The sequence below is a fragment of the Phodopus roborovskii genome, unplaced genomic scaffold (genome assembly GCF_943737965.1).
Source record: "Phodopus roborovskii unplaced genomic scaffold, PHOROB, whole genome shotgun sequence".
NCBI classification, from domain to species: Eukaryota; Metazoa; Chordata; class Mammalia; order Rodentia; family Cricetidae; genus Phodopus; species Phodopus roborovskii.
The window spans coordinates 3,140,815-3,167,143 of NW_026126515.1; the positions used below are offsets into that span (position 1 = coordinate 3,140,815).

Consider the following 26,329-nt stretch of genomic DNA (forward strand, 5'->3'; position numbering starts at 1 on the left):
AATTCAAGGTGTGCACCACCATACTCTAAGCTTTTTAAAACTTCCTTTTCACAGGCTGGAACCTTAGCTGGGATGGGATCCGGCCTGAGTTCACAACTCCCTTTATTCTATTTCTTAACCTGTTTATGTCCTTAAGCATAATATTTAGCTACATTCCACTTCTTGGTGCTCTTTTTCTTCTCAAATTATACATTTTGTGTTTTTCATCGATGAGCTTGCTCCTTTTCATTATATATATATATATATATATATATATATATATATATATAGTTTTTGTTTATGTTTTGTTTCATTTTGTGAGACAGGGATTCTCTGTATTGATTTGGAGCCTGTCCTGGAACCAGCTCTGTAGACCATTTTATATGGGATTTTATATCTTATATATTAGCGTTAACACTAGTGATTACATGACAGAGTCTATACTAGGCTGTTTTGAGATTTCCTCTGCCAATAGAATTAATCCAAACCCTTCACTTTAGCTTCAGGCAGACTCTTAGGACAGGGGCAGAAAACAGCCACATTCTTCACCAAAATGTCACAAGGACAATCTCTTGTCAACATAATAAAATTATTCCCCTCTGAAACTCTTGAGCCAGGCCCCCATAGGTCAAATAATCCATGTTCATACTAACATGGCCCATTAATCATTGCTTAAAGCATTCCACTGCTTTGCTAACCCAAAGTTTCAAAGTCCAAATTCAGACCAATCATATCAATATCCCAGATCCTGGTACCAACTTCTGTCTTAGGGTTTTTATTACAGTGAAGAGACAGCATGACCACAGCAACTCTTACAACAAAAATATTTAAATGATGTGGCTCACAGTTTCAGAGCTTTAGTCTATTATCATCACTGTGGGATAGGGCAGCATGCAGGCAGACATGGTGCTGGAGAAGGAGTTGAGTTCTACATTTTGATCTGTGGGCAACAAGAAGTGAACTGTGTCACTGTGTGTGGCTTGAGTTTAAGAGACCTCAAAGTCCACCCCCCACAGTGACACACTTCCTCCAACAAGCCACACCTCCTAATAGTGACACTCCTATGAGTGTATGGGGGCCGACCAATTACATTCTAACTACCACAGGCCTTCTCACCTGTGAAATCTGAACCTCTTTTTTTTATTATTCAGGTATTATGTGGTTCTGCTGGGCTGGTGGCATTAAGCATACTCTATTGAGGCATCACTGCCTAAACAGGATATGATGGCTGAAGAAGCCAAGGCAATTCACAGTCATGAGCTTCTGTACTTAGTGTGTCTCAAGGAACAGTGCAGAGGGACAAAGTTAAGATCTTTGATTTGAGATCCTCTCTGCAAACCTGCACCATGTTAAAAAGCTGGACTTTACCAAATAATTTTACTCTCAGAATTCGATAGTGTTGCATGGTCTTAGAGCTCCCTCTGGTGTTAAAAGTGATAACTCTTCAAAACTCACCAGATCATGATTTCCATTGGAAGTTCCACAAACTAAAACCACAGATGTAGTTCCAAATGTGGTAAGTAGCCATTACATTAAAACCAAGGGAGAGGCTGGCAAGCAGCTCAGTGGCAGAGTGCTTGTGTGCTAGGACTTGGGTTTACTCTCCAGCAAAACACACACACACACACACACACACAGACACATGTTGAGACTGATCATTGGCTGAATCAATCCCTAAAGTAAAATTTATGTCATGATACACCTTTGAAATTCATATAAAATATTGCCTTAAGCACAGGGAAATATAATAATGATGCTTAAGATAAACGTGTTTTGTTATAAAAATCAGAGGCACTCTTTCAATTTAACTTACTCTTTGAATCTCCTCACCTTTTCTAACCTTGTGCTGTGGAATAACCCTTCTGTGCACTGTGAATATATATGTATTGCTCACATTGGTTAATAAAAAGCCAACAGGCTGGTAGCTAATTAGGAAGTATAAGCTGAACAGCCAAACACAGAGGACTCTGGGAGTAAAAAGGGCAGAGTCAGAGATGATGCCAGCCAGATGCAGAGGGAGCAAGAGATGAACATCCCATGCTAATAAAGGTGCTGCCACATGGCAGAGTATAATAAGGTATATGAGTTAACGTAAAATGTAAGAGCTAGTTAGTAATAACCCTCAGCTATTGGATTAGCATTTACAATTTTTTTAAAGTGCCATCTCAAAATTTGGTCCATCCTCCCAATCTAAAGGGTAGCACACGAACATCATCCAGTTAATTTCCAAAACATTCTGTCTACTCAATTTCTACATTCTAATTTGACTTCCCACAGTATAATCTTTATTTTAGATTTAAAAGGCAGAAAGCAAACTCTAAGAGTTAGAAGAAAAAACACTTTGTTACTTTAAGTGATGCCTATTAAACGCCTGTGAGCAGATCATCTTTCTTGTACCGATCCATAAAAACAACCACTTCTTTGTTATTTATTTTTTACTTTTGGCTTCTGCACTGCATCTCACACATCTCACTCCGAGGTTAACAAGCATTTACCAACTATGCAATTCCAGCTCCTAAATGAAGTAACCCAGATTTAAAAGGGTTATGCAATCTGTGTGAGGTTGAAGATTATAAATGACAGATCCCAGAGACCAGTTAAAGTCACTAGTTTGCTTGACCTTCACAAATCCCACGTAGAACTGTTACTTGTGGAGACTAGTAAACAGTGTTATTAAAATACTAGCTGACCACATATTTTCATAAGAACTATTGTTACTAATAAGCTTTCCCTGTCTTGTATTAATAATAGCTAAAACTGCTCCCTCCCCCCCCCCTCCGAACTCCCTGGGTTGGCCTGATCCTGCTGCTCCTGTCTCCTGTCCCCATAGAGAGCACCCTTGGAGCTCTGATACACCCCCACCCATCCCCACCGCGAGCCTGCCCCCCCACCCTGTGCCCTACCTGCCCACTGTCCCAATGCTCTGGTTGAGCACTGGGACAGAGGGTGGAGCCAACAGTCCACCCTACTTCAGAGACTTCTCGGAGCAACACTGAACAAAGGAGACCTGCCTATCCACGCGGGACCACATGGTCTCTGACCCCACCTCCAGTCGTCTGCTGGAGTCCGGGCCCCTCCCAGAGATCCACCTATCTCTACAGGACCACTGTGAGTTCCTGCTGGCATCTTCTACTGGATCCTCATCCTTGACCCCTGGGTCCCTGTCTGCGGAGAGACATCCTAGAGAGCTTGGACCACACAGAGCTACAGATCTTGAATCTCAGACCCACATAAGCCCACCAGGGAAGTACCATAGAGAGAGGGGGAGACCCCACCAACACCTACTGGAAGAAGCTATGGGAAGAAGGCAATACAAGAAAACACCTAACAACAGAAAGACAAGCATGACACCACCAGAATCTAGGGAATCTACACCAAATAGAATGGAACACAACAACAAAGCAGAGGAAGCAGAAGGGAATGACTTAAAAATTACCATCATAAAAATGATAGAGGTCCTCAAAGAAGATGTGAGAAAATCCGTTAAAAAAATGGAGGAAAAAACAAACAAAAAAGTGGAAGAAATGAACGAATTCCTTAAGAAAAGTAGAGAAAGACAAGAAAAAACAATTAAGCAGGTGAGGAAACAGTTCAAGACTTGAAAACTGAAATAGAGAAAATAAAGGAAACACAAACCGAAGGAATGCTGGAAATAGAAAAACTGGACAAAAAATCGGCAACTACAGACACAAGCATAACCAACAGAATTCAAGAGATGAAAGAGAGAATCTCAGGCGCAGAAGATAAACTAGAAGAAATAGATTCATCGACAAAAGAAAATCATAAATCCAACAAATCCTTAACACATCCAGGAAATGTGGGACACCATGAAAAGGCCAAACCTAAGAATAATAGGCATAGAGGAAGGTGAGGAAGCCCAGCTCAAAGGTGCCGAAAACATATTCAACAAAATCATCGAGGAAAACTTTCCCAATCAGAAGAAGGACATGCCCATAAAAGTACAAGAAGCATACCGAACCCCAAATAGGCTGGACCAAAGAAAAAGACCCCTCAACATATAATAATCAAAACACCTAGCATATAGAATAAAGAAAGAATATTAAGAGCAGCGAAGGAAAAAGGACAGGTAACATATGAAGGCAGACCTATCAAAATTACACCTGACATCTCCATGGAAACTCTCAAGGCCAGAAAGTCCTGGATAGATGTTCTAAAAGTATTAAGAGAACACAGATGCCAGCCTAGGCTACTATATCCAGCAAAACTCTCAATCACTATAGATGGAGAAAACAAGATTTTTAATGACAAAACCAGATTTTCCCAATACATATCTACAAATCCAGCCCTACAGAAAGTATTGGAAGGAAAACTCCCACCCAAGGAAAGTAACTACGCCCACAAAAATGTATGCAACAGATAATACAACTACACCAGAAACCAAGGGTAAAGCAAAACAAATATATTCAAAATACCACTGCCAACAACAAACCTAAATCAAACAAGCATCAACAATCAATGGTCCTTACTCACCCTGAACACTAATGGTCTTAACTCACCTATAAAAAGACACAGGCTAACAGAATGGATACGAAGACAGAATCCATCCTTCTGCTGCATACAAGAAACACATCTAAGCTTCAAAGATAGACATTACCTCAGGGTAAAGGTTTAGGAAAACATTTTCCAATCAAATGGAAATAAAAGCAAGCAGGCGAGGCTATCCTAATATCTAACAAGTTAGACTTCAAACCAAAATTAGTCAAAAGAGATAAAGACGGCCATTTCATATTCATCACAAGAGAAATCCATCAACACAAAGTCTCAGTTCTGAACATCTATGCCCCTAATACAAAGGCACCCACATTCGTAAAAGAAATGCTACTAAAACTCAAAGCTCATATAAAACCTCACACACTTATAGAGGAAGACTTCAATACACCACTCTCAACACGAGACAGGACCACAAATCAGAAACTCAACAAAGAAACAAAAGAATTAACAGAAGTTACGTCTCAACTGGGGTTAACAGACATCTATAGAACATTCCATGCAAACACAAAAGAATATACCTTCTTCTCTGCTCCACATGGAACCTTCTCTAAAATCGACCACATATTAGTTGACATACAAACCTCAACAGATACAAAAGAATAGGAAAAGTCCCCTGTATCTTATCGGACCACCATGCTTTAAAAATGGAATTCAACAACAACACAAGTATCAGAAAACCTGCAAATTCATGGAAACTGAACAATGTGCAATTGCACCATGAAGAAGAAATGAGTGTGGTTGTGCACTCCTGGATTCCATGTCCCCATTACTTGAGGGTACCCGAGGATGGTTACCTCCCATGCTTAGGAAGTTGGCTCGAGAGCCCCTCCCCCAGTCATCCAGCAAGAGAACTTTTTCCAGCTCTCCCTCTGACTTCCTTCCACAGGTCACTTCCGCCCATCGCTCCACCCCCCAATGGGCGTGGTCAGTGCCACAGAAGGACTATCTCACTACAGCACCACTCCTGGGTCAAAGAAGAAATAAAGAAAAAAAAATTAAGGACTTTCTAATATTCAACGAGAATAAGGATACAACATACCCGAACTTATGGGACACCTTGAAAGCAGTGCTACGAGGGAAGTTCATTGCACTAAGTGCCCATATGAAGAAAACAGAGGATAGTCACATAAGAGAATTAACAGCCCAACTGAAAACCTTAGAACAGAGAGAAGCGAATTCACCCCGTAGGAGTAGATGCCAGGAAATAATCAACTTGAGGACTGAAATCAACAAAATAGAAACCAGGAAAACAATACAAAAAATCAGTGCAACGAAGAGTTGGGTTTTTCAGAAAATCAACAAGATAGACAAATCTTTATCCAAATTAACGAACAAGCAGAGAAAGAACATGCAAATTAACAAAATCAGAAATGAAAAGGGGAACATAACAACAGACACAGAGAAATCCAGACAATTTTCAGGTCATACTTTGAAAATCTGTATTCCACAAAAATTGAAAACTCAAAGGAAATGGACACATTTCTGGATAACTATCACTTACCAAAATTAAATCAAGAATAGACAAACAACTTAAATAGACCTATAACCCGCAATGAAATAGAAGCAGTCATCGAAAGCCTTCCAACCAAAAAAAGTCCAGGACTAGATGGATTCAATACAGAATTCTATCAGACATTCAAGGAAGAACTAATACCACTACTCCTCAAACTGTTCCACAAGATAGAAACAGAAGGTTCATTGCCAAACTCTTTTTATGAGGCCACAATAACCTTGGTCCCCAAGCCTCACAAAGACACAACTAAGAATGAAAACTACAGACCAATATCCCTGATGCAAAAATACTCAATAAAATACTGGGAAACCGAATTCAAGAATACATCACAGAAATCATCCAGCATGACCAAGTAGGCTTCGTCCCTGGAATGCAGGGATGGTTTAACATATAAAAATCTATCAACGTGATCCACCATATAAACAAACAGAAAAACAAAAACCATATGATTATCTCCCTAGATGTGGAAAAAGCCTTCGACAAAATTCAACACCCTTTCATGATAAAGGTCTTGGAGAGATCGGGGATAACAGGAACATACCTAAACATAATAAGAGCAATATACAGCAAACCAACTGCCAACATCAAACTGAATGGAGAGAAACTTAAGCCAATTCCTCTAAAATCAGGAACAAGACAAGGCTGCCCTCTCTCTCCATATCTCTTCAATATCGTACTAGAAGTTCTAGCTAATGCTATAAGACAACAAAAGGAGATCAAGGGGATCCAAATTGGAAAGGAAGAAGTCAAACTGCAGATGATATGATAGTTTACATAAGCGACCCAATAAATTCTACCAGGGAACTCCTACAGCTGATAAACACCTTCAGCAAACTAGCAGGATACAAGATAAACTCAAAAAAATCAGTAGCCCTACTTTTTTCAGATGAAAAAGAGACAGAGAAAGAAATCAGAGAAACATCACCCTTAACAAAAGCCATGAGCAACATAAAGTATCTGGGTGTAACGCTTACCAAACAAGCAAAAGACCTATATAATAAGAACTTTGTTGCTCTAAAGAAAGAAATTAAAGAAGATACCAAAAAAATGGAAAGATCTCCCATGCTCTTGGATAGGTAGGATAAATATAGTAAAAATGACAATCTTGCCAAAAGCAATCTACAGATTCAATGCAATCCCCATTAAAATCCCACCACAATTCTTCACTGACCTTGAAAGGATAATAATCAACTTTATATGGAAAAACAAAAGACCCAGGATAGCCAAAACAACCCTGTACAATAAAAGAACTTCAGGAGGCATCACCATTCCTTACTTTAAGTTCTACTACAGAGCTATAGTTCTGAAAACAGCCTGGTATTGGCATAAAAATAGACAGGTAGACCAATGGAATCGAATTGAAAATCCTGATATTAACCCTTGCACCTATGAACACCTGATTTTCGACAAAACAGCTAAAATTATACAATGGGGCGAGGACAGCATCTTCAACAAATGGTGCTAGCACAACTGGATGGTGGTGTGTAGAAGACTGCAGATAGACCCATCTCTGTCGCCATGCACAAAACTCAAGTCCAAATGGATCAAAGACCTCAACATCAATCCAGCCACATTGAACCTCTTAGAAGAGAAAGTAGGAGATACCCTTGAACAAATTGGCATAGGAGACCGCTTCCTGAACATAACTCCAGGGGCACAGACACTGAGAGAAACAATTAATAAATGGGACCTCTTCAAACTTAGAAGCTTCTGTAAGGCAAATGACACAGTAGACAAGACCAAAAGGCAGCCCACAGGCTGGGAAAAGATTTTCACCAATCCTACATCCGACAAAGGGCTGATCTCCAAAATATACAAAGAACTCAAGAAAGTAGTCAACACACCACCAAATAGCCCTATTAAAAAATGTGGTACAGAACTGAAGAAAGAATTCTCAATAGAGGAAATCAAAAAGGCTGAAAAACACTTAAGAAAATGCTCCACATCCCTAGCTATCAGGGAAATGCAAATCAAAACAACTTTGAGATACCATCTTACTCCTGCCAGAATGGCTAAAATTAGAAACACCAATGATGACTCATGCTGGAGAGGATGTGGAGAAAGGGGAACACTCCTCCACTACTGGTGGGAGTGCAAACTCATACAGCCATTTTGGAGATAAGTATGGTGGTTCCTCAGGAAAATGGGAATTAGTTTACCACAGGACCCAGCAATCCCCCTCTTAGGTATATATCCAAAGGATTCATATCCATGCAACAAAGACATCTGTTCAACTATGTTAATAGCAGCACTATTTGTAATAGCAAGAACCTGGAAGCAACGTAGATGCCCCTCAATTGAAGAATGGTTAATGAAGATGTGGCACATCTACACAATGGAATACTACTTTGCAGAAAAAAATAATGGTATCTTGAAATTCGCAGGCAAGTGGGTGGCTCTTGTAGAAACCATCCTGAATGAGGTAACCCAGTCACAAAAAGAGGAACACAGTATGTACTCACTCATATATGGATTTTAGACCTAGATCAAAGGATCACCAGCCTATAATTCACACCACCAGAGGAACTAGGATACAAGATGTGTTCTAAGAGAGTCATATAAAGTCCCTCACAGAACTAGTAATAGACATGTCCCCCAGAGCTCAGGGGAAGTGGAGGGGGGCAGCAAATGGAGAGAGAAGTAGGAGAAAACATGTGCAACCAGGAAGATTTAGCCTGGTTAGGAATAGAAGACAGGAGAGAGTGTGTGTGTGTGTGTGTGAGAGAGAGACAGAGAACATAAAATAGGGAGCCAATATTGGTTTGAAGATAAAATTGAACACAAAGAAAGGTCTAGAGAACTACAAGACTGCTGCCAATTAACAACGTGAGCTTCCCTGGAAAGGCTACCATAAATTCCTTTCCTGGAGAGTGAGATTAACAACTAACTTATCCATGGAGCCCTCAACTAATGCCTGTTGGGAACAGGAGCAAACACCCATACATAAACACTGAGTCGAACTAGAACCCAGATGCAGAGGGAGAGGACAAGACCAGGTTGCAGAAACACATAGAGACAGCTTACCTGAACAAGGAGGAGCTAACAGGCCCCCAGACTGATAGCTGGGAAGCCAGCATGGGACTGACTCAGGCCCCCCTGAATATGGGTCTCAGCCAGAAGGACTGAGCAATCTAAGGGACCTCAGACAGTGGAGCCAGGATGTATCCCTGGAGCACAAAAGGACTTTGCGAACACATCCCCCATGGAGGGATAACTGCCTTAATCTAGAGACAGGAGAGAAGCCCTAGTCCCTACTTCACATGACCTGTTAGACCTACATGACCCCTACTGGATGACATTCCCCTACATATGGAATTGGGGTGGGGGGATGGGAGGGTGGTTAGAGTGCATGTGAGAGGGCAGAGAGGGTAAAAGGGAGGGAAGGAGGGAAGAAGGGAGGGAGGGAGGGAGAGGGAACTGGGATGGACATGTAAAATAATTAATTAAAAAAGTGTTTTGACTCCAAAATTTAAGTTCAAGGACAAGTTACTGGGGAAAAGGATTTCTATTTTTGTTTCCACAGAAAATGAAAAGATGTGGATTCTTCCCAGACTAATGTGGTTTGATCAAGCCAGACCACCTGAAACAGAGTACCAGGTGATCCTACATTCAAAACAGCTGGACAAAGCAGCCTGACAGACTATAGCCAGGATTTCTGAATCTTCTTCAAATCCCCCGTGACAGCACCCCTTATCAGCAGGAAGTAGTTTGGAAAGAACAACGCCCAAATTCCCAAATATTGTCTATAAATGTTTGTTTTCATTTAAATGGACTCGGTTATATAAAATAAATTTAAAAAATACAAAGAAAAATAATAGCTAAAAGTTATCAGCTGCTTTCTGTTTTGGCCATTGTCTAAGAGCTTTACACAATTAAACTCATTTCAAATTCATGACATTGGTATTGTCATTACTATTCCTGTTTCTACACGAGGAGGCTGAGAAAATACATAGTTCAGCTTCCGCAAGATAGTTATTCCTATTTGCAATCAACTTGTAGAATAGCTTTTTCCTCCCTATGATAAGAAGTAGAAAGAAGCTTACTTCCTGAAGATCTGGGATTTGAGTGTGCTAGTTTATAGGAGCCAAGAAAAAGGCTAATGTCTCTACACATTTGTGAACTCTGGAATAAGGGGAGAGTTGGGGGATGGCTGTTTATAAGCAAATGAAGATCCAGAAGCAGAGAAGATAGAACCCATCAAGGGTCTAACTGAGATGAGATGAGAACAGAGTACCATGAGTGGTCCAGAACAGAATTAACTTTATGGAGAAATCTGGTTAAGAGCATTTCTTGAGTAGATGGTGTGGTGCCACTTAGCCAAACTCCTGGAATCCAGTTGCAGAGAAGGAGGAGTGATAAGTAAAGGGATCAAGGCCAAACTACAGAAACCCACAGAGGCAGCTGACCTGAGCAAGGAAGAGCAGACTGCTATCTGGGAAACCAGCATTGGACCCACTCAGACCCCCTGAACATGGGTCTCAGGAAGAAGGCCTGGGCAGTCTAAGGGACCTCTGACAGTAGAACCAGGATGTATCCCTTGTGCACAAAAGGGTTTTGGGAGCACAATCCCCATGGAGGGATACTCCCTTAGCGTACATGTAGGAAGGAGGGGCTAGACCATACTCCAAATGACTTGACAGATTTTGATGATCCTAAAAGTCATCACTCTCCCTCTGGAGTGTGTGTGGGGGAATGGGATGAGAGGGTGTTTGGGTGGCATAGATTGGAGGGAGGGAGAGGGAACTGAGACTGATATGTTAAATATGAAGAAATGATAAATATATAGATATATACACATATGTGCATGTATATATATACATATATATGAACTCTCTCTCTCTCTCACACACACACACACACACAATGTCTTATACCAACTATTGTTGGCATTTTTATAGAGACCAGAACTGAAATAAAAGTTTTGACTCTGAGTCATATATAAAATGAAAGTCCTAGTTTAAGAAAGGAGACACAGAATTACAAGGACCAAAATAAGTATGAAAGAGAACACTTACTTACTACAGTTTATAAATTTGGAAAGTCAACAGCACCATACGTATAATGGAATTTGGTCCTCCTCAATATTTATATTGATCTGGGCACAGCTTTACAATATGTAGTCCCTCTTATTTACATACCTGTTTTAGGTAGGGTCTCACTGTCTCACCAGGGCTGGTCTTCAACTCACAAATGTTCCCTCCTCAGGTTCCAGCTACTAGTGTTGTGACTATTAATAGGTTTAGTTATAGATTCTCCAATTTCTTCCTTCACTAGAATTACTTCATTGTACTTTATACTGGGGGAGCTAAAAATCATTCCTCATTCTACTACAATAAATATTTATTCTGTATTCCTGATAGTTTAGAAAAAAAAAAAACCTTTCCTCTCCAGAACATGTTATTGATAATGAGGTAAATAATGCATTATCCAATTTCAGAAATCCTTTTTTTTTTTTTTTGTTTATGAAGTATACTTGGTGACTTGTGTTAAATGTATTGTGGAGCCTCTTTAGGGTGTTCCTGGTGGTCTGCAATGAGGCTCCCTAACACGTGAATTTTGTTAATCTCACATCAATCTGGTTTGCTTCAATGGACATTATAAAAGTTGGTTTCCTTCTCTTGTTTTCACATAGGCTTGGTGATTTTTATTCTTGCTTGTGTAAGTTACTTGAAAATATGATGAAATCTTGCAACTTTTTTCTTAGAATAACATGAGATCTTTAATTTATTCAGTAGAAAACCTTGCACACAGTCAGAGACCCCGTAAAGCTTCTTCATATTCCTATTATAAGTTTCTGCACTTAATTGATAATATATATATATTTATACATCATATACATATATTATCGATTGTCTATATTTTGGCTTCCCCTGTCTAACACAACATTTTCTACTTTGTATTTTCCAAATAAATAAATCCTATTCAATGAATAAAGAAATTGATGTTGCCAGTGAGACTGTATGTCAGGCACAGAAACTCTCCATTTTCAAGAGTATATGTTTTTGGGAAAAATTGGGATTCTTCCATAGGAGTCCTAAAATAACATACAGCCAGTGCTTGGGGGTTTAAATTGCATATGTTCTCATTTTCCTTCTGTAGACATTTTCTCTTGACATTGCTATTTTCTCTAGGTAACTGATAACACATTCTTCCAATATCCTTACAGGAGTTACAAGAATTTTCCACTTCTAAAATTATACTTCAAGATGAATTCATTTTAAGTAACGTTCATTTATAATCTAAGGTGTCCCACCACATCTCTTTACTTTTTCAGGGTTCAGAGAAATACATTAGGTATTATAGAAGATGTTAAAATGAATGAAAATCATGAACCCTGTAGGTAAGGACCCTGCAATGTGCTACTTATAGATAGAAGAGAATTCAATGAGGAGACAGCAAATAAAGAACACTTCATGTAAATCCTAAGACTAATACAAATTTATATAGATTGCTGATTATTTTCTATACCTCCATTTTTAGCCATCAAGTGGAACACAATAGTTATCTCATCTTGGCACGCTGAGTGTAATCACTGGATATTTGAAAGAAAAAGTGTGGAGTTTTCTCACTGTCAGGTAGCAGAGTTCAATACCACTACTGGAATTCTGACATCTCTGACATGAATGTTCCTTTCATTCATGCATCTGTATAACTCACAAATGTCCCTCTTGATGCTATTTACATTAACAATAAAACAGATGGTAATCTAATACAATAGCAAATGGACTATGGCAAAGATAACAGTAGCATATACTAATGCAGCCCAAATTTGACACAGAGGCATCTAGTAACCTTTAACACAGACATCATAAATATGTTCTCTCTTTTTTTCATGAAAAAAAGATCTGAAGGATAGGTGTATACATGGGAATATAAAGAATGTGACCAAATGTTGGGGTACAGTAGAGTGGCAGGACATTAACCTGGCTTGGGTGATGCCCTGGGTTCTTGGCTGTGCTGCTTAGCACCACACAGGGCAAGAAAAAAAATTGAAATCCAAAACAAAACTCAGATGTGATAAATCATGTGATATTAAGACACCAAAGGTGGTAGTGGACCAACTCTGGCAGGACAGACCACCCAGAGTCTGGCCACATCTCAGTCTGCCCACCACCCTCTGCTTGAGGTGAGTATGAGTTCTACTCTGACTCCCCCCACCCCCTCCTTGTAACTTCCTGGGTCTGCTCCAAATATAGTGGACCCGCCTGAGCAGGACAAACCACCCTGAGTCTGGCCACACCTCAGTCCCTCAGTCTTGCTCCCCCTGCCTCTGCCCACCACCCTCCACCCTCCACTTGAGTCTTGGGCCCCCTACACCCTCTGCTCAAGTGAAGAGAACACCAAGAGAGGCCGAACCCACACTGAAGTCTTGCCCAGCCTATGCCCACCAGAAGACTAGAAGAAAGGGGGAAACCCCACCTGCACAGACTTGAAGGAGTGGGAAGATGACAGTATAAGGACACACTCAATAACAGAAAAACCAATATGACACCACCAGAGTCTAGACTCTACACCAGCAAGACCTAAACATCGCAACACAGATGAAGCAGAGGAGAAGGACATCAAAAACAACACTATGAAGATGATAGAAACCATCAAAGAGGAAATGAGAAAATCCCTTAAAGATATGGATGAAAAAACAAACCAAAAAATTCAAGTGAGAAACAAATCTCTTAAACAATGCAAAGAAAGATAGAAAGAAAGAAAGAAAAGAAAAGAAAAAACCAATCAAACAAGTGAAGGAAACAATTCAAACAGTTCAAGGTTTGAGAGCTGAAATAGACACAATAAAGAAAACACTGAGTGAGGGAATGCTGGAAGTAGAAAACCTGTGTAAATGATAAGGAACTACAGGTGTAAGTAGAAAAAAAGAGATGGAAGAAAGAATCTCAGGTGTAGTAGACTCACTAGAGGAAATACAGTCATTGACCAAAGGAAATCTCAAGTCTAACAAATCCCTAACACAAAATATGCAGGAAATATGGGACACTGTTAAAAGGCCAAACCTAAGAATAATAGGTATAGAAGAAAGTGAAGAAATACAGTTCAAAGGTACAGAAAACATATTCAACTACATCATAGAAGAAAACTTCCCCCAACCTAAAGAATGATATACCCATGAAAGGACAAGAAGCTTACAGAACACCAAATAGAGTGGACCACAAAAAGAATTCCACTCACCACATAATAATCAAAACACCAAACATACAGAATAAAGAAAGAATATTAAGAGCAGCAAAGGAAAAAGGCCAGGTAACATATAAAGGCAGACTTATCAGAATTACACCTGACTTCTCCATGGAAACTCTGAAAGTCAGAAAGTCCTGGATAGATAGTCTACAAACACTAAGAGACCATGTATGCCAGCCCAGACAACTATACCCAGAAAAGCTTTCAATCACTATAGACGGAGAAAACAAGGTATTCCATGACAAAACCAGATTTAAAAAATACATATCCCTACAGAAATTACTGGAAGGAAAACTCCAACCTAAGGAAGTAACTACACTCATGAATACATAGGCAATAGATAATCCCACCTTACTAAAAGCCAAAAAAAAGGTGGGTAAATCCACACACAATATACCAACAACAACAAATCAAAAGCAAACAAGAATTAACACTCAGTGATCCTTAATTTCCCTCAATAGCAATCCTTTTAACAAGCCTATAAAAAGACATAGGCTAACAGAATGGATACGAAGACAGAATCCTTTCTTCTGATTCATACAATAAACACACCTCAACTTCAAAGACAGACGTTACCTCAGAGTAAAAGGTTGGGAAAATATTTTCCAATCAAATGGATCCAAGAAGCAAGCAGGTGTAGCTATCCTAATATTCAACAAATTAGACTTCACACTAAAATCAATCAAAAGAGATAAATAAGGTCATTTAATATTCATCACAGGAAAAAGCCATCAGGATAAAGTCTCAATTATGAACATCTATGCTCAAATACAAAGGCAATCACCTTAACAAAAGAAACATTATTGAAACTCAAATCACACATAAAACCTCACACACGTACAGTGGGAGACATCAACACTCCACTTTCACCACTAGACAGGATGACCAGACAGAAACATAACAAAGAAACAAAGGAACTAACAGAAGTTATTACCTAATTGGGTTTAACAGACATCTATAGAACATTCCATCCAAACACAAAAGAATATACCTTCTTCTCAGTGCCACATGGAACCTTCTCTAAAATTGACCACATACTCGGCAACATAGCAAATCTAAACAGATAACTTATCAGACCACCATGGTTTAAAGTTAACATTCAACAACAAATCAAATTGCAGAAATCCTACAAACTCATGGAAATTGAACAATGTACAATTGCACCATTCCTAAGTAAAGAAAGAAATAAAAAACTTCCTAGAATTCAATGAGAATGAAGACACAACATGCCCAAACTTATGGAACATTTTGAAAGCAGTGCTAAGAGGAAAGTTGATAGCACTAAGTGCCAAAACTGGAGAAAAAAACTGGAGAATAGTCACACCGGAGAATTAACAGCACAACTGAAAGCTCTAGAACAAAAAGAAACAAACTTACCCCAGATAAGTAGATGCCAGGAAATAACCAAATTGAGGGCTGAAATCAATGAAGTAGAAAAAAGAAAACAATACAAAGAATCAAACAAAGAGTTTGTTCTTCCAGAAAATCAACAAGATAGACAAACCTTTATCCAAACTAACCAAAAAGCAGAGAGAGAACATGCAAATTAACAAAATCAGAAATGAAAAGGGGACATAACAACGAACTCTGAGGGAATCCAGAGAATCTTCAGGTCATAGTTTGAAAACCTATACTCCACAAAATTGGAAAATTTAAAGGAAATGGACAACTATCTGGATAGATCTCCCTGATAAAAATTAAATCAAGAACTGATAAACAATTTAAATAGATATATAACCCCTAATGAAATAGGTGCAGTTATCAAAAATCTACCAACCCCCCCCAAAAAAAAAACCAAGGCCAGGTGGCATTAGTGGAGAATTCTACCATAAATCCAAAGAACAGCTAATACCAATATTCCTCAATGTTCCAGGTTCTTGCTGTTACAAACAAAACAATGCTGCTATGAACATAGTTGAACAGATGTCCTTGTTGCATGAATGTGGATCATTTGGGTATATGCCTAAGAGTGGAATTGCCTGGTCCTATGGTAGACTGATTCCAATTTTCCTGAGGAACAATACTGATCTCCAAAATGGCTGTATAAGTTTGCACTCCCACCAGCAGTGGAGGAGTGTAGGGAGCCAGCATTGGTTTAAAGAGAAATCTAGCACTAGGGAAATGTGCATAGATCCCCAAGGATGACCCCCAACTAAGAAACTAGGCAGCAGTGGAGAGGCTGCCTTTGATGCCCTTACCCTATAATGAGATTGATGACTATCTTACTTGCCATTCTATAGACTTCAGTGGCTGATGGAAGCAGAAGCAGGCACCCACAGCTGAGCACTGAGCCGTTCTCCTGGGATCCAGTTGTAGAGATAGAGGAGGGATGAGCTAAGGAGCCAAGGCCATGCAGGAGAAACCCACAGAAACAGTTCACCTGACCTAGTGAGAGCAGAGGGACCCCAGTCATAAAGGTGGGGAACCAGAACTGTACAGAACTAAGCCCTCAGTGTGGGTGCCAGGTAGGAAGCCTTCCCAGTCTATGGGACCTCTAACAACGGAACCAGTACTTATCCCTAGTGCACAAACATACTTTGGGAGCCTATTCCCTATGGAGGGATATTATTGCAGCCCAGATACACAAAAGAGGGCCTAGACCCTCCCCCAAACAAAGTGACAGACTTTGATGATCTCGAGTGGAAGGCCTCACTATCCTTGGGGAGTGATGTTTGGGGGGATCAGTGGAGGGCATAGAAGGAAGTGGGTCGAGGAAAGGGGAGGATTGACATGGAAAATAAGATTGTTTCTAAAAAAATAAAAAAGACACTTAAGAGTGTTTCCTGATCTTGCTGAGAGCAAGACCCGGGGTTTAGTTCTCAGCATCCACGATGGATGACCCACAACCACCTGTAACCCAGCTCCTGGGGCTCCGACTTTGTCCTCCACAAGCACTCACATTTACAAATGGAGAGAGACAGAAGGGGAAGGAGAAAGGAGAGCAGGAGGGAGAGAAGATGAGACAAAGGTTTTAAGAAACAATTATAAAAATATTTAAACAGACACACAATTTTAGTTCCCCAGCGATTTTATTTCAAGATGAAAATTTCATATTTGGAAAGGTTACACGGCTGTCAGGAGAAATCACTAACAATTTCTTGTAGTAATTGACATGATGTTGTTCTTGTGTGGCTCTAGTTAGTATGGAATGAAATCAGTTCTCTCCTACATAGGATGTTTCTGTCTGTGGTGTTTTTCCTGTCTGCGGTGTTTAGTCATTATTGCTTTCGTAATTGCACCAATAATAAGTGAAACCAAGATAAGAGCCATACGAGTAATTAAAACAATTAGCACCTTGTTCATACTCATATGTATTTTGGTCCGACTTGTTTTCTCAAAGGCTGTAGGACCACTGTCTATACTACCACCTGCTCCTCTCTGTTCACAGTCTGGTGGTTGCCAACCTTTCGTGCAGTGACAATTGCCTCTGTTGTTACACACCCCTCTGAAATTACAGGAGCTGATGTTGCATTTAAAATTTAAGTTTTGATGAAAAACACAGGCTTGTGCTTTACAGTATTTCCCTGGGCCACAGGTTGCACCATCCACTACAAGCCCCATTTCTGGAATTTCTGTCCCATGGTGCACATCATACCCAAAGCATTGTTCTTCTTTAATATCTTGAACCTTTATGTGATGAAATGTAGTGTGCTCACCTCCACCAGGAATATGAATGACACCATCACAATGCAGCAGTCCACAAAAAATGTCTTTCTTTTCACATGCATAGGGTTTTCTTCCTGATGGTAGTAACCTTATCCCACAGTTTCCAAATGGGTCACCCTTGCTATTTAATTGTTTATAGCATGCTGGTGAAGCATCCTTTACGTCGTATCCAAAAAGAGCTTGACACTGCAAATCACGATCACTGCAGTTTCCTGACATGCAAACTGCTAGTGGTGAGCAGGGAGTTCCATCCTGGATGTAAACATTTTCTGGGCAATTCTCTGAGCTTCCATCACAGTATTCTGCCAGATCACAAATACCAAGTTTGTCTCTGCATATAGTTCCAGCCTGTGCAAATCCACAGTTACTACAGCAAACTCCCAAATTGCAAGTACTTCCCTTAGTAAAGTGACAATTGGTTGTACAACACTTGTTATAGGCACACTCTTTCAAAGAGCCACAGTCACACTCCTCATTCTCGTCCAGCTTCTTATCTCCACAACGAGGAACTACATATTTAAAGTTGGCATACGGAATTCGTGAATCACTCAAGCAACTGTCCCATCCATGGATCCAATCATGTATCTTAGCTTGAGAACAATTGCTCATCATATCAAGAAGAGCAGGAATTTCATTCATGACACAACGGCTTCTTCTGAAACAAACACAGCCCACTGTATCATGCCCTAGACCCAGACTGTGACCTACTACATGAGAAAAAAAAGCTGCAGTAAGAAATGCATGTCGGTGTCCCAAATATACATATACTGCTGACCAGTTGGGGTTGCATATTGTATTCATGTGGGCAGCGTAATCCTGTCCTCCAACTAAGTTTCCTGTGAAAATAGCTGCAACGGAGTGTGGTATACTTCGGAAAAATTGCATTTTATAATAGCCAAATGCTTCCGCATATCCTATACTATCATTGAACCTATCCCGAATACGTACTATGTCTGGGTCCTCGTCCCAAAGGCATACAGCACGCACCATGACACCCAATCCAGATAGTTTATAAATGCTATCTGCTATGTTGTTCACAATCAATATCAACTCAAGAGTGTCAGTAAAGTTATTGAGTAGTGCGGTTAATGAAGCGCTCGATACGTACTGCACTCGTATTAATTTCACATGCACACGCCACAGATACACTGGGGCTGCCCTGGGACTTCCAGCAAGCTTCGCCTCTTCAAGGGATTCCTCTGCCTCTGCCACATTCTCTTCATTTCTACATTTTTTAAACTTATATGACCTTTCTATCACAAGCAGAGAAATGACATGCTCAAATTTGGAAGAAGATGCCAATGGTTTGATTTCATAAGTGAAGTCATCCACCTGCAGCATGCCATTCAGACCTCCATTGCAGGTGTCTAGCGTAGCTAGGGACCCAGGGACCCCTTCCAGGTAGCTGTAGAAGTAACAGTCTCGGGGAACAAATGGGTAGTCTTCCTGCTCGGCTCCTTGGTCATTAGTAGTGTATACAGGAAAGTTTTCAGGAATCATGTTCTTCTTGAGTTTCATGTGGACCACGTGCCTTTGTCCCCTGAAGCGCATGCTGTAGGTGATCTGGTCCAGCATATTGCTTCCACCCATTCTCTGGGGAACCTTCCTGGGAATCACAACTTCAGACGTAGCAAAGCGCCATTTTGGTGGACCACGGGAACAGCACGCAGGGCACAACAATACCCAGAGCACAGATAGCCAGAGAGAGCCTCCCAGGAGGACTTGAGTCCGGAGGAAGGGGGCCATGGGCCACAGCAAATTAGTTCACCAGGAGGCAGACAAGACCAAGACCTCAAAGTTCACACCATGGCATGAGGAGAGCAGAGTGAGGCAAGAGGCTCACAACCTCTGGTAAGTAAAGGAAGACAGGCTGTTACATAACAATGCTCTGCCCATGCAAGCATTGTGTGCTCGGTGATCTGGAGAGCCTGTGCTGGAAGCCCCAGGGAAGAGCAAAACGTGGGAGGCACTTGGAGAAATTAGTATGTATGTATATGTATTTGTATATGTGTACGTACATTTATATGTATGTGTATGTGTATGTATATGTATATGAATATGTATGGTAAAGCATCTTGTATCCGAATGTAAAAACATAAGTGGGAAAAGAACTTTTGGTTTTTAGAACAGGTGAAATATTTTGCCAAGTACTGTACATGGAAAGGATTGGATATTTAATTGTGTCAGAAAACAAACTATTAAGACAGTAGATGTTCCTCCATCAGGGACTTTGTGGACAGAACTTTTTGTAGATGGAGCTTTATTTGGGTATTTTTTCTTTTGTCTTTCTGGTCTTTTGCTTGTATATTAGTTTCTGAATTTGTGGTTTTGTGGTGTGTGTGTGCATGTGAGTGTATGTATGTGACCATGTACAAATGTTTCTTGTGTTTTTCCTCCATTTATATTTTTAAAATGTGGTTTATCTATTTTCTCAAGAAAGAAAAGACATGGAGTTGGGTGGACTAGGGGGTGTGGAGGATCTGGAAGGAATTTCAGAATTGGAAACCATGATCAAAATACATTGTATGAAAATATTTTTCAATAAAAAACTAAAAGAAGTAAACTAACTGGAAGTGATCCATCGAATGGAAGACTGCATATATGTCATAAAAATAAAAATTTGGGTTTTACTGTAAAGCCTAATTTTTTCATCAAATTTAAGTGATCAATTCCAGTCCTCAAAAAGCTGTAAATATATCCTTACCTGTGTATGTTCATAGCATCATCAATTCTAAGTTTATTCCAAACACTCAAAACAAAGAGCCGCCTCTAACTCAGTGACAGCTAAACTTTTCCATTGAATGGTCTTCTGCATTTAACACTAACAAATCTGTAACTTCTGCAATAGGATGGGAGACTCTCACAGAGAATGTGACTAGGGTAGGAAAGCAGACTGAAGGTTACTCTCTGTAAATGATTTCATTTTAAGAGAGCTGTGAAACAATGCTAACTGATCGATGGTATAAGTTGGTCAGAAATGTCCTCATGTGTGGTATGGTAGCATGTGGAGATACATATCTGGAGTGATAGAAAATAACAGTCAGGTACTCTCACATGATGGCCACCAAGCAAAACTCCTCATGCTGCATTTTAATGTCTGTATATGATTGCATGCTAGGTGTACTTCAAATGACTATGTCTCACAAAGTCTCTTAAGTGTAGCTTTTTTTATTACACTTCTTTCATCATTCACAAACTATCATCATCTCAGAAGGCACCTTCCTCCCCTTTTAAACATCATTTTAACACTGGATCATGTTCAACTCATTGTAGAAAATTGCTGACTTAACTCCTTCATTTCTCTCTCTTTTACTCTACTTAGTTAAGACCTGTCTTGGTTAGGGTTTCTATTGCTGTGATAAAACACAAACAAAAGCAACTTGGGGAGAAATTATTTCCTTCCACTTACAACTCTCAGGTCACACTCTATCATGGAGGGAAGTTGGGGCACAGACTCAAGCAGAACAGAAATTTGAGGCAGGAACTTAGGCAGAAGCCATGGAGGAGTGCTTCTTACTGGTTTGCATAATATTACTTGTTCAACCTTCTTTCTTATAACACCCAGGACTACTATCCCAGGGGAGGTACCACCCAGTACCTGGGCCGTCTTGTATCAATTAATAAAGAAAATGCACCATAGATGCCAACATGATGGGTGCATTTCATCAACTGAAGTTCCCTTTTCCAAAATTACTCTAGCTTGTGTCAAGTTGACATGAAACTAGCCAGCGCAATTGATCCTACGTCAGCTTGACATAAAGATACCTCACTATTCAATGAGAACTTTTTCTCTCTCATTTGTCCCCAAGATATGATGCTAATATTAATATTTCAATTAAGCCATTGATTAACTTTAAAAGTTAATTAATCTTTAAAAAGATTGGTCTCCTTAAAATAGTTAAAGCTTCTTTCAAAATTCAATTTCCATGTTATCCTTTTTATTATCCAGCATCACCGTCATACCAGAGCACCAAATAAAAACACAGCAAATGAAGAAGAAGAGAAGAGAGATTATTTTAGATGAACATAGATTCAAAAACTGTGAATAAAATACTGGCAAACTGAAGTCTGAATTTAATATTTCATTAAAAAGGTTATTCATCATGACAAAGATAGTTCCATTACAGTGATATAAGGATTTTACAGTATATATAAATCAATAGATGTAACCCATCACATTATAGATTAAAAAACAGAAATCACATGATCATCCCATTAGATGAAGAAAAGCTGTTGAAAAATCTATAATCCTTTCTTGATAAAGTCCTGGAAAGACAAGATGTGGAGGGTGCACACAGGCTGTATATAATAAAACTATAACTAATATCACACTAAGTATATAAAAACCTCAGTGTTTCAAAGATGAACACAAACAAGACAAAGGTATTCACCTGCTTCAGTCCTTTTTTAAAAAAATAATTTATTTTTTAAAAAATTATTTTACATTCTGACCACAGTTCTCCCTCCCACCCTTCCTCCTGAGCCCAAAATCACCCCCAGCCCTTGCCCAGTCCACTCCTCCTCATGTGTAAGGGCTCCCATGAGGAGTCAACAAAGCCTGACACAATAGGTTGGGGTAAGGCCAAGACCCTCTCCCATGCATTATAGCTGAATGGCATCCTATGAATGGACTCATGTACCAGGTTTGTATTGTGGTCCTATTGCCAGGAGCCCCTCAGATACCCCAACCTTTACAACTGTCTCCCACGAACAGAAGGCCTAGTTTGGTCCCCTGAAGGCTCCACACCTGTCAATCCAGAGTTCATGAGTTTCCACAAGCTTAGTTCAGCTGTCTCTGTAGATTTCTCTGTCACGATCTTGACCTCCCTTGCTCATATAATCCCTCCTCCCTCTCTTCAACTTGATTACTGGAACTTGGCCTGGTGCTTTGATGTGGATTCCTGCATCTGGCTCCATAAATTACTGGGCAAAGGCTCTATGATGATAGTTGGGGTATTTCACTCATTTTATTACAGGAAACCAGTTCTGGCATCCTTCCCACTATTGCTAGGAGTCTTAGCTGGTGTCATTCTCTAGATTCTTAGGAATTACCCTAGCATGGGTTTCTTTCTAACCCTGTAGTGGCTCCCTCTATTAAGATATTTCTAAGAACATGATTTTCTAAAAAAAGGTCTGAACAGTTGCAACACCAGTTGATGTCACAACATGGATAGGAAATCTGACAAGGATGGATGGAAAGCTACAGGTAATAAATAATTTCAGAGAAAGGGAAAATCACTCTTCTCTAAGGACTGGTCTTCCTATACCATGTGATCATGTCTAAACATATGTACATATGATCAACACTAAGTGAATTTAGCAGAGCATAAATATATACACAATGGTAATTATTATAAAAATAAACATAATATCTGTTACTATATATTTATATTTTATGCAAATAAAATATATAATAAGTATATGTATAATTATACAGGTAATTAAAAGTGATGAAAAACATGTAAGACAGATGAGGGACAAGGGAGGAGTCACCATCCTTTGAGAATTGAGCATAGTGTGGTATCCCTCTGATGTTAGGTCTTCTATACTATACAAAAAATAATGAGTCTCATCATGTTTGATCAATTCCAAGGACAGGCTCAGACAATATTACACAAAGTTTTAAATCCGCCATCTAGAAGACTCCTGTGCATGTTGATAGCTATTACTGTGTTTATAGTGGGGCATGGGTGGGAACTGATTTTAAACTAAAAGTTATTAGTGTCATGGGCTCCATGAGAAATGGTGAGTGCTTTGTTCTGTAGATCAATATCTAGGATCAGAAAGGTTCGGGAGTTCAAAGGGTCAATGTGAAAGCATTGTCTACATCCACTATCTTTCTACCACTATGAGTTTTAGAAAATCAATTCACCTCATCATATCTCTCTAGTCTCTAATAAATTCATTTTCCACACTGCAAACTCTGTGTTTTCATTAGAGTGTACCCTATTCAATAGTCTGAAGTCTTAGCTAGAACAATAAGAAAAGAGGAAGAAATAAAAGATACAAATAAGGAAATTCAAAATGTTCTTCCTTGTAGATGATATGATTCTATACACAAGAAGCCTAAAGATAAAGAAACCCTTAGAGCTGATAAATTCTTCTAGCAGAGTATGAAAATTCAAAATGAACACACAAAAAATCAGGAGATTCCCTATATACCCATGGTAAACATACTGAAAATTAAATCAAATGTTCTCTTTCATAATAGGTACATACACAATAAATGAATAATTGCCTTGAGCCTTTCATACTTGTCTCTCCACATTATTCTTTATCTTAATGCAACCTACTTGCAGGGCATCCTCATCATTGTGTGAACAGGATCCCCTTTGCCCATCAGTCTTTTCTCCTAGATCACCTCTATTCCTTTCTGCCACCCACTGACCTGCAGAAGCACTCTCTATTAGGCAACCCACAGCTAACATGCTTTCCTAAAATCCAGAGAGGGCAACAGGAACCAAGTGGAACACCAACTCAACAAAGATAAGACCAGAAGTAACTCTTAGAATCACCTCAATCATCCTAAATTCAGATGCCTAAACACAAGCAAAGAAACACAAATATTAACACTCAAGACAATAATATACCAGAGTAGATCCTTAGAAATGCAATACAGCTGAAGTGTAAGACAAAGACTTCAAAATAGCAGTTATGAACATGTCAAGAACCTTAAAGAGAATATGAATAAATTCTTTAATGAGGTCTGTGAGAACACAAAGAAGGGATGAAATAATGAAAATATTCCAAACTGTTAAGGTAGAAATAGAATCACTAAGGAAAAGCCAAACTGAGATAAGACTGGGAAAAAACTAGGAAGTCAAATAATAAGCTGAGAGGTAAACCTCACCAACAGATTACAAGACATGCAAGAGATACTTTTGGGCATTGGTGGCAAACGAACACATGGATACCTCACTCAAAGAAATTACAGACACAATACACCCAGGTAATATGAGACAATATAAAAAGAAAAAGCCCTGTGAGTAATAGGAAGGAAGGAAGGATGGATGGATGAATGAATGAATGAATGAATGAATGCAAGGAAGAAGAGGAAACCCAGGCAAAAGGAAGGAAATACTTTAAACAAAATCATAGAAGAGAACCTCCCTTACTGAAAGAAGGGGATGTTTGTCAATGTACAAGAAGCATGCTAAACACCAAATACACAGAACCAGAAAAGAAATCTCCCATGACAGATACCTAATAATTAAAACACTATAAGTACACAATGAACAAAGAATGTTAAAAGCTCCAAGGGTAAAGTAATATGTGAATGCAGAACCACAAGAATAACAACAAGAACCCATCCTGGTGAACCAAGCCATCCAGAATCTGTCAACATCTATACCCAGCAAAGCTTTCAATCATTATACATGGAGAAACCAAGACTTTCCATGACAAAAACAGATTTAAACAATGCATATCCACAAATCCAGCCCCACAGAAAGTTCTATAAGGAAAACTCCAAACCAAGGAAGTTAAATACACTCACAAAAACATAGGCAATAGATAATACCACTTTACCAAACATCAGAAGAAAAAAAGGGGGATTCATAAACAACAGCACCAACAACAATAAATCCAAAACAAACGAGAATTAACAATCAATGGTCATTAATATCCTTCACTACACACCTATAAAAAAACATAGGCTATCAGAATAGGTACAATGACAGAATCCATCCTTTTGCTGCATTGAAAAAAAGATCACACCTCCACTTAAAAGACAGATGTTACCTCAGAGTTAAGGGTTGGGAAAAGATGCTCTAATCAAATGGACCCAAGAAACAAGCTGGGTAGCAATCCTAATATCTAACAAATTAGACTTCAAACTAAAATCAATCAAAAGAGATGAAGGTTATTTCATGTTCATCACAGGAAAAAAAAAACCCATCAAGATGAAGTCTCAATTCTGAACATCTATGCCCCAAATACAAAGGCATCCACATTCATAATAGAAACATTACTAAAATTCAAATCATACATAGAAACTCACACACTTATAGTGGAAGACATCAACACCCCACTCTCACCACTAGACAGGATGACCAGACAAAAACATAACAAAGAAACTAACAAAAGTTATGACCTAATTGGGTTTAACAGGCATTTATAGAACATTCTATCCAAACACAAAAGAATATACCTTCTTCTCAGTGTCACATGGAACCGTCTCTAAAACTGACCACACACATGGCAACATAGAAAACCTCAACAGATACAAAAAGGAAATGACCCCCTGTAACTTATCAGACCACCATGGTTTAAAGTTAGAATTCAACAACAATACAAATTGCAGAAACCCTACAAATTTATGGAAATTGAACAATGTGCAATTGTACCATTCCTGGGTAAAGAAAGAAAAATTAAAAACATCCTAGAATTCAGTGAAAATGAAGACACAAAATACCCAAACTCATGGGACACTTTGAAAGCAGTGCTAAGAGGAAAGTTCACAGCACTAGG

At 39.3% G+C, this 26,329-nt stretch overlaps 1 protein-coding gene across 1 annotated transcript; it reads right to left on the bottom strand.

Annotated features, from left to right (window-relative positions):
* Positions 1 to 17,359: 17,359 nt before the first annotated feature.
* Positions 17,360 to 19,772, bottom strand: LOC127230869 (disintegrin and metalloproteinase domain-containing protein 21-like). The gene has a single exon (XM_051196159.1). The coding sequence runs from the start codon at positions 19,604 to 19,606 to the stop codon at positions 17,360 to 17,362; it is 2,247 nt and encodes a 748-aa protein (XP_051052116.1). The 5' UTR covers positions 19,607 to 19,772.
* Positions 19,773 to 26,329: the final 6,557 nt, after the last annotated feature.

Coding starts and splice junctions, on each gene's coding strand:
- LOC127230869 (XM_051196159.1), bottom strand. CDS start 19,606: ATGGCCCCCTTCCTCCGGACTCAAGTCCTCCTGGGAGGCTCTCTCTGG.